The 9,886-nt window shown below is 32.5% G+C and overlaps 1 protein-coding gene across 1 annotated transcript; it reads left to right on the forward strand.

Moving 5' to 3' along the window:
- Window positions 1-7,221: 7,221 nt before the first annotated feature.
- On the forward strand, window positions 7,222-8,911 carry LOC105785490 (UDP-glycosyltransferase 73C6). The gene has a single exon (XM_012611593.2). It carries the CDS (start codon window positions 7,260-7,262, stop codon window positions 8,739-8,741), a length of 1,482 nt encoding a protein of 493 aa, XP_012467047.1. The 5' UTR covers window positions 7,222-7,259; the 3' UTR covers window positions 8,742-8,911.
- Window positions 8,912-9,886: the final 975 nt, after the last annotated feature.

Raw genomic sequence — 9,886 nt, forward strand, 5'->3', positions numbered from 1 at the left:
CCAATGAACATGAACATCATTCACCACTACACAAAAATACCATTTTAATGTCCTAAATCAACCAACCAATGTACCATTCATAGACACCACAACTATATCAAAGTTTCAACAACTAAAACATATTATCATTGATCCATTTCTTGCATAGTAACTTAATTCAACCATGTACCAAAACATACCACAAGTGTTCACATTCATACCATTCAAATTATACCAAAAAGAAACCTATTTACAAGCATGATAAAATACCTATGTACATAGTTTAGTAGAGTATCAAATTGTACCAAAAAAACCTATTTAACCACATATACTTGCCACTACCCTAAGAGACACAAGAACTACCAACATCGATGGATAGTGTGAGCCGATTGATTGATCCTTCCAAGTGACAGCAACCGAACTCTATAAAACAATCCACAAGAATCGGTAGGTTTACACAACTTAGTAAGATCATAGTATTACTTTCAATCAAACACAATTAGATACAATTCATATACTATTATATTTTAGGGTTACCAGAGTATAACAACACATGTAAATGTGTTCAGAGGTATCGAAGTACAAATAGGGGCACATATGTACAAACAGGGGTACCGAAGTACAAATAGGGGCACGTATCAAAGCTTCAAACACATATTAATCATCAAGAATATTCAAAATTCATCAATGACAACTTCTAAAATTTTTAGAAGTTTCAGAAATGAACCAACTTTTAAAATTTTTAACAGTTTTAAAAATAAAGGTACCCTGTTGCAATGATTTCAAAAACATAAAAATTACAAAGAACGAAGCAAAATTGAGCCTACATGCAAGCAATGAGTACGGCCGAACCTAGATTGATGGCAATGGTGTTCTTTCACCCTAAATTTCGGTTCCTCTCACTTGCGAAAGATGACAATGTTATTTTTTCTATTACTTTACTTTAGTTTATTATCTAATTACAATTATACCCTTTTATATTTCGCACACAACCAATTAATTTAACATGTAAAACCGTCCATTTAATCTCACTAAGGTCTGATTACTACATAAGTCCTCCCTCCTTTATTAATTAAACCATCTATCTCTTCTAATTCAATTATGATTAGATTTTCCCATCTTTTGTGATTTAGTCCTTTCCCTCAAATTAACAAAGTAAACAATAAAATTTCTTCACCAAAATTTAATACGACCCTAATGACTTTGTAAATATTCTATAAATAATTTTTATAAGCCGACATGACAAAGATTTAGGGTCTCGAAACCACTATTCCGTCATCATTGAAAAACGGGTCACTACAACTTCCATTTTTCTTTGCGTGCAAAAACCATTTGAGGAAAATAATATAAAGTATTAATGTAATTCATGAATAATTTTAAACCAATCTATTCGAAAAAACACAAGTGTACTTAGACGAAAATACTACAATTAGGGCACTTGGTCCAACACGATGACCCTCGAGTGGCCCCTGGGTGGTGAGCGTTCATCTACTACAAGCGAATGGCCAAGGGTGAGTGGTCATTCTATAGGCGGTGGAAAACACACAAGTGGCTACTCCCTTGGTGGCCAAGTGGTGTGATATGGGACTTGTCCGTATGAATTTCTTGAGTCGTTTCTTATGTTGCCACATGTTCCAGTTTAAATAGGGGTACAACACCACTCAACTATGAAATGTTACAAAGTTATCACTAGTGGACTAATGACATGGCACATTAACTCATAGGCTTAATAGCTAATTTGGTCCTTGAATTATAACTAAAATATCAATTTTATACTTTTTAAAAAATTTAACAGTAAATCCAAAATATTCTAAAAACTGAAAATTCATAACTTATTTTTCTAAAATTATAAAAACATTTTTAAATTATAATTATATGAAAATTATGAAAAAAATAAAAAAATCATAAAATTCTAAAGAGCTCTACTAAAAAAAAACTAAACTCTAATTGTTTGACTACACAACTTTCCACTGTATTACTCTTTCCTTTTCTGCACTTGATGATGATATAAGTAAATGCAAGTTCTTTTTCTACTCATCTTCATTTTGGTTGACAATCGCCATTTCCAAAGTAAGCTAAAGATTATCAACATGATAAGAGGAAAATTTTATTTTTCTACTTGATGGATCGTCCAATTTATTCAAATTTATTTAGTGTCTTTGTAGTTTTGTGTTATGTTAAAAACCTATATTAACCTATATTAAGAAGAATGCCTTTGAACGAAGAAGGCTTAATTTTAGAATGTATTGAAGTGATTTCATATGATTTATTTACCGTACAAAAATTTAAAGAAAAGTATCATATATATATTAGCTAAATTAATAATGCAAAGCATATATCAAAAGGGTGAAACAAATGATACCAATGGTTTGGATTGTGAAGTGATATTTGCAAACATTTCTCACGAAGGATAATTTGTGGAGTAAACTATAACAATTCATAGAAAAAAATCAATTTTTATATTTTTATTTTGGAATATTAGGAATTTTTTAGAACCTTATGAATATATTAGATTTTCAAGAATTTTTGTGTACTTATAATTTTAAAGAATATTTTTTAATTTCATAAAAGTTATGAATTTTTATTTTTATTTTTATTTTTGAATTGTTTAGGTTTGATTTGGATTTACTATTAAGAAAATCTAAAAGTATCAAATTGATATTTTAGTTATTGCTTAGAGACCAAATGAGCTATTAAGCCTATGAGTTACTGTATAAACTCTTAACACATCACGATTTCTGAATTAGGGTTACAGATTATTACAACACACATCAAAATAATTTACATCATAAAATCAATTATTTATTAATTTAATAACAAATATTCAAATCTAAATATCATTCATGTTATAAATACGCTTATGGCCCTTATATCGTGCTTGCATAGTCTAAAAACCAATTCAGGAATAATCAGGGACTTATTTGAAACAAAACAAAAAATGGTAAGAAAAACTGTAAATAGGGGTCACACGGTCGTATGGCTAGGCCATGTGACAGAGCCCAGGTCGTGTGGCCAAACTATGTACAATTCAAAATATGGGTCAAATGGTCATGTCTCGGCTTGCGTCAAAATCGAAATAGTGTCACACAGTCATGCCGCAGATCGTGTGAGTATTCGAAATTGGGTCACACGACTGTGTCTCCAGACCGTGTAACAACCTGGTGCAATGTGGAAAAACTTGCACTTTAAAATTAATAAGACGCGACCGTGTCACAGCCCGTTTCCCAGGCTTTGTGTACCTAAAATGATTTCAAAACCAAGCCAAAACAATGCTCATTCCTTAGGTGCCAAGCCAAACCAATTTCAACCTTTCACATACCTTCAAAACACATTCTAGCAAGCCTAAAACATATCAAAACAACCAACTTAAGTGCCTAACCAATGTACCCTCATTGGTACCACAATTTATACATTCAACAATTACACACTCAACAACCACAAATTAGTGCCTTAAAGATGTGTTTAGCATACCAAATTATTCATTTCATCTCATCCATTTACCATATTCAAGTTACTTCTATAAGACACAAACCAAATGACCAAAAGCATTTATAATCACAACATTGAGTCAAAGGTACCAAACATATGTGCATAGCCACAAGATTTTCCAAACCAAAATACATACTTCATCAACATAAACAAAATGACCAAATAGGCTCCTAGTACAAGCCATTTATAACCAACATCAAAATGACCAAATCTTCTACCATAATTCAATGATGGATACGGTGTATGTGCTTCGACTTGAGTCCAGTTGGTCAAGCTTTCCAATGATCTACAAGGAAATAAAATAATGAACGTAAGCAACCAATGCTTAGTAAGCTCATACAAATTTAAAGAAATCTTACCGAACAAGAATCAATTCATACAATTCATGCACCATTTATATTATGCTCATATAACCATTTAATTTCCTAAACACACTACACACATCACTAGTTAGCATGCTTATAAACATATGAAACATATAATCAAACTAAGGAATTAACATTCATTATCAACCTATTCAAATCAAAACATTCATCACATATTCATAACTTATGAAACATATCTCACCCGAAACATGTTACCTGAATAGCAAATGGTCGAAGGATGCCATGGCGTCTTTCAACCATGGTCTTATTTATTCTGACTTGATGCCATAATGTCTTTCAACTATGGTCTTATTAGTTTTTCCGATATAGTGTTATAGTGTTTTTCAACTATTGTCTTACACGTTTGAGTCGTGATGCCATAGTGTCTTTTAGCTATAGTCTTACTCGTTTGATTCGTGATGTCATATTGTCTTTCAGCTATGGTCTTACTCATATTTCAACCAATGATCATCACATATATATAGTCATTAAATCGCAAAACAACATCTAATTAATTTAACTAAGTTACGAAGTTACCTAAACAAAAACGATTGTAGAAATAAGGTCGACGACTATTCTGCTACTTTAGCTTTTCCGCGATCTTTTTCCGATGGATTTGTTTCTTGATCTAAATAATAAGTTTAACTCAATTAATCGATTCAACCAGCTTAAATATTCATATTTATGCATAAAATCCCTTTTAATATCAATTTACAAAATTACCCCTAAACTTTACACTATGCAATTTAGTCCCTAAACTCGAAACTTACGAATTATCCACATTTAAGCAAAAATAAATCCAATCGATTTCTATGTAGTCCTTATTCAACCCGCATTTATTAATTTTTTACAAGAATTTCACACAATTTCACCATTTTAACAATTCAATCACTAAACATTAAAATTACTAAAAACTACTTTACAAAATAATCCTATTTCCCAATCAAACTTAATAATCCATCATAAAACTTCACAAACACCCCCAACTCATCAATGGCATAATCTAATATCTTTAACAGTTTTACAAATTAGTCCTCAGGTTAGCTATATTAAGCTAAAACAAACTCAAAAACTTAAAAATCACAAAAAACAAGCAAAAATTACATACCATACATCAAAGACAACCTTGGTCGATTGCTTTTTATGCTTTAATGGTGTTTTCGATTTTGATGGCCATAAAATGAAGAAGGTGATAGTCAATTACACTTTTGTTTTGTTTAATTTTTTGTTTAATTATCAAATTACATCTTTACCCTTTAAAAATCAATAAAATTTCCTGCTAATAGCCACCACAACCATCCACTACAAATCTAAATGGTATATCTACCATTTAAGTCCATAAATTTTCATTTTCAATAATCATTTAACACATTTAGCTAATAGAAACTAACTTTTGCAGCTTTTATGATTTAATCCTTTTTACTTAATTAACTATCTAAACGTTAAAATTTTCTTAACCAAATTTTAATATGACCATATAATAGCTCTACAAACATTAAATAAATAATAATATTTTGTCTCACTTGTCAAAATTTTGGTCCCGAAACCACTGTTTCCGACACCACTGAAAATGGGATGTTATAACTCTCCCCCCTAAAAGAATTTTCATCCTCAAAAATCTTACCAAATAATAGGTTTAGATATTGTAATTTCATAGCTTCTTTATGTTCCCAGGTGCCTCCTTCCAGTTCCCAAGTAGCTTTTTTCGGCTCCCAGGTAGCTTCCTCGACCCCGTGATGATGATAGAGAACCTTAACTAAAGCTATGCATTTATTTCTGAACTCTCTGATTTCTCGTGCCAAGATTCTAACTAGTTCCTCACTATACGACATGTCAAGCTATAATTCCACATCAACCGGTGAAATCACATGTGAGGGATCAAATTTGTACCGTCTCAACATCGATACATGGAAAACATTATGAATTTTCTCTAATTCCAACGGTAAAGCTAAACGATAAGCTACTGACCCAATTCTCTCAATAACTTTATACGAACCAATGAAATGCAGACTAAACTTTCCTTTTCAGCCAAAACGAAGAACTTTCTTCCAGGGTGGTACTTTCAAACGCACTTTTTTTCGCCAACCTGAAACTCGATGTCTTTTCTTTTTAAATCAGCGTAAGATTTATGATGATCCGAAGCATCTTTTAAACAGGCTCGTATCACCTTACTTTTTTTTTGGTTTCACGAATCAAATTAGTACCCAAAAGCTTTTTCTCACTCAATTCAGTCCAATATAACGTATTTCTACACTTTCGACCATACAAAGCTTCGTACGGGGACATTTTTATACTTGTCCGGTAACTATTATTATAAGCAAACTCCACCAATGGAAGAAATTTCTCTCTGTTACCTTCGAATTCAAGAATGCAACAACGAAGTATATGTTCGAGTATCTAAATCACTCTTTCAGGCTGACGGTCTGTCTGTGGATGAAACGCTATACTGAAGGTTAATTTAGTACCCAAAGCTTCGTGTAGCTTACCCCAGAATCTGGAGGTAAATCATGGATCCCGATTAGAAATAATCGCTAATAATACCCCGTGTAATCTAACGATCTCAGAAACATATATCTCTACCAATTTCTCCAACATAAAATCTGTCAATTTCCCTCATTTAAAGTCAAAATTGATAGTCGTCAAAGAAAGTTTTTCCCCGGCATAATTTCAAATTTAGCCTATCTTAATAATTAATTATACGATTTAAGTGTGTTTTAGCTTAATAGAATTCTTTTTTTATTTTTTATTCCTACAAAAATTAATAATTTAATTTGAGTGTTTTTAAGAACTGTGAGCAGTTCAAAATTGTATTGAACTCATACTTTAAATTGGCTGTATTTTCCAAGATTTATCGCTTGAATTTGTTGACACCACTGACATTGGGTTGATATCTCTTCCTTGGGCCTCAAGCATGTGAAGTTGACACGCTCACTAGCAAAGTCAATAATTCCAGGTTCGATGTCATCTTCATGTATTTTTTAATTGTTTCAGGTAACTGAGAAATGTTTCTTAGATGGCATTACTTCTTCTGTCTGGTTAACTGCACGTGGATGTTAATGAGAAAAAAACAGGGTTGCATAATTGCATTAGTCAGACTTTGACTAAGGTTAAATCAGTCATTAGCTCCGACATTTGTTAATGTTCTAAATGCTTATGTATATGTTTTAGAAACCGGTTCGGTTATATAGTTTTGGTCCTTTTATGATAGTAGAGGAACATAAACCAAATTTGAGCAAGGTTAAATAAGACATTAGCTCCAACATTTGTCAAATGTTCTAAATGCTTATGTGTATGCTTACATAATACTAGAAACTCTACGTCATATGTATAAATAACCACTTGATGAAGCTAATGAAGAGGAACCATAAAAAACAAACACCATAAGATTTTCGTTTCAACTCAGCTTAAACAAACACTAAAATTTCAATGGCCTTAAACTCATCGTCTCAGCTTCATTTTGTGTTGATACCATTTATGTGCCAGGGACACCTTATTCCCACGATAGACATAGCCAGGTTATTGGCAGATCGTGGTGTAATGGTCACTGTAATTACCACAACTAAGAACGCTGCCCGTTTCAGCAACTCCATCAATGGCGCCATCAAGTCTGGTCTAGCAATTCGCGTCGAACAACTTCCGTTTCCGGCTGCAGAGGTTGGTTTGATCGAAGGGTGTGAAACAGTAGACAATCTCCCATCAATGGATCTGATGAGCAGCTTCTTCGCTGCATTGAGCTTCCTTCAACAACCGGTGGAGAAGATGTTTGAGGAGCTAAAACCCCGACCAAGCTGCATTATATATGACAGGAATTTCACGTGGGTAGCTGAAATGGCTTCCAAGTATCAGATTCCGAGGATCTGGTTTGATGGAAAGAACTGCTTCTCTCTTTTATGCAGTCATAGTTTAACCAAATCTAAGGTCCATGAATTCGTCCCCCAAGGGGAGACTGTTTTGGTGCCAGGATTGTCTGATAGAATCGAATTCAAGATAGCACAGCTGCCTGGAAACCTCAACCCTGGAATCTCATTAGCAATGAAGGAACAAAGTGAAAAGGCAAAGATGGCAGAAGAAGGAGCTAATGGTGTGATTATAAACAGTTTCGAGGAGTTGGAAACTGAATACTTTGAATCTTTTCGAAAAGTTAGCAAACAAAATGTGTGGTGCATTGGTCCAGTGTCACTGAGCAACAAAAACAATTTTGATAAAGCTCAAAGGGGAAGCGAGGCGCTAACTAATGAAAACCAGTGCTTGGAATGGCTTGATTCATGGCCACCAAGCTCGGTAATCTATGTTTGTTTCGGAAGCCTCAGTCGACAAACACCTACTCAATTAATCGAAGTCGGTTTAGCCTTGGAAGCATCCAAGAGACCATTCATTTGGGTCATTAGAAGAGGGTATAAGAAAGAAGAAATGGAGAAATGGTTAAAAGAAGATGGATACGAGGATCGGATAAAAGGAAGAGGACTATTGATAAGGGGTTGGGCGCCACAAGTTTTAATCTTATCGCACCCATCGATCGGAGGGTTCTTGACACACTGTGGGTGGAACTCAACACTTGAAGGGATTAGTGCCGGCGTGCCGATGATAACTTGGCCTTTATTCTCCGAGCAATTTGTGAACGAGAAGCTGGTCGTGCAAATTCTGAAAATTGGTGTTGGTGTGGATGTTAAAGCAGCGGTGCAGATGGGAGAGGAAGAATTTGGGGCGGTTGTGAAGAAGGACAATATTATGAAGGCATTAGAGAGTTTAATGGATGAAGGAGATGAAGGAGAAGATAGAAGGAAAAGGGCAAAATATCTTGCTGAAATGGCAACGAAAGCAGTAGAAGCGGGAGGGTCGTCTTACCTTAACATTACGTTACTGGTTGAATATATCAAGCAACACCCCACGACCATCACTAGGAATTAAGTTTCAATAATTCAACCCTACTTTATTTCCTCCCTTTCACTTGTTTTTTTTTTCTTTTTCCTTTTTGACGTATTCGGTTTTCAACTCCTCGAAAGTATTTACGATCACCCCATTTACTTCTACCTCCATCGCCATTTCACTATTTTCTTTAATGAAAAGTTGTTTCTGTTTATTTTTTCTTTTTTTGCTTTTGTTGTTCTTTCCATAAGTGGTTGTTTTATATGATGGATCTTTAAATAGAGCTTATCGTAAGCTATATAACTTTTTTTAACATGTAGCAGGTTAAATTACAAAAGCTCTGAATTTTTTACATTGTAAAGTTTTTAAATATATATATTAAATTCCTTACAATGTAATTACTACTGATTCTCTTAGAATTTTATAATTTTTATTAATTTCTTACGAGTTTGTAATTATTGATTTTTGTACGAAATTACTAAAATTCTTAAAAAATTACTAAATTCCTTAATAATAAAATTACCAAAATCTTTTATAACTTTATAATGTTTATTTAATTTTTACAATTTCGTAAATTACTAAATTTATTTCAAACTTATTGAATCTTTTACATTATTGCAATATTTATCTATTTTATCAAAACATTTTAGATTGCTTTTTGTTTTACAAAATTCTAAAGTTCTTAGAGATTAACTCAATCTCTTACAAAATTATTGGATTTCTTACAAAATTAGTGGATCTCTTGTAGTATTATTGAAGCTTTTACAACATTGGAATATTTACTTAATATCTTACAATGTTGTAAATTACTCAAAATTATCCAAAATATTTAATTTCTTACAAATTAAAATTATTAAATCTCTTACAACATTTTAATTTTAATTTATTAAAACATTGTAAATTATTTTTCTTTCCACAGAATTAATTAATAAATTTCTTATAACTTTGTAATAAAAATTCACTAAGTAACTGAATTTTCTTACACGTTTGTAATGATTTCAATGGTATTTGTAATATATCAGTAAATTATCTAATTCCTTACAAGTTTCTAAATTTTCTTAGAGAATTATTAAATTTCTTACAAATTCATGGTGTTTTTAGTAAATAACAAAATTTCATACAAAATTCACTACAGCAAAACAGGTTTTTAGTGGTGTTTTTTAGGCCCTATAACGACACTTATAAGC

This window comes from Gossypium raimondii, chromosome 1 (genome assembly GCF_025698545.1).
Source record: "Gossypium raimondii isolate GPD5lz chromosome 1, ASM2569854v1, whole genome shotgun sequence".
Lineage (NCBI taxonomy): Eukaryota > Viridiplantae > Streptophyta > Magnoliopsida > Malvales > Malvaceae > Gossypium > Gossypium raimondii.

Bases quoted from the DNA above. Each gene is read 5' to 3' on its own strand.
- LOC105785490 (XM_012611593.2), top strand. From the start codon at position 7,260: ATGGCCTTAAACTCATCGTCTCAGCTTCATTTTGTGTTGATACCATTT.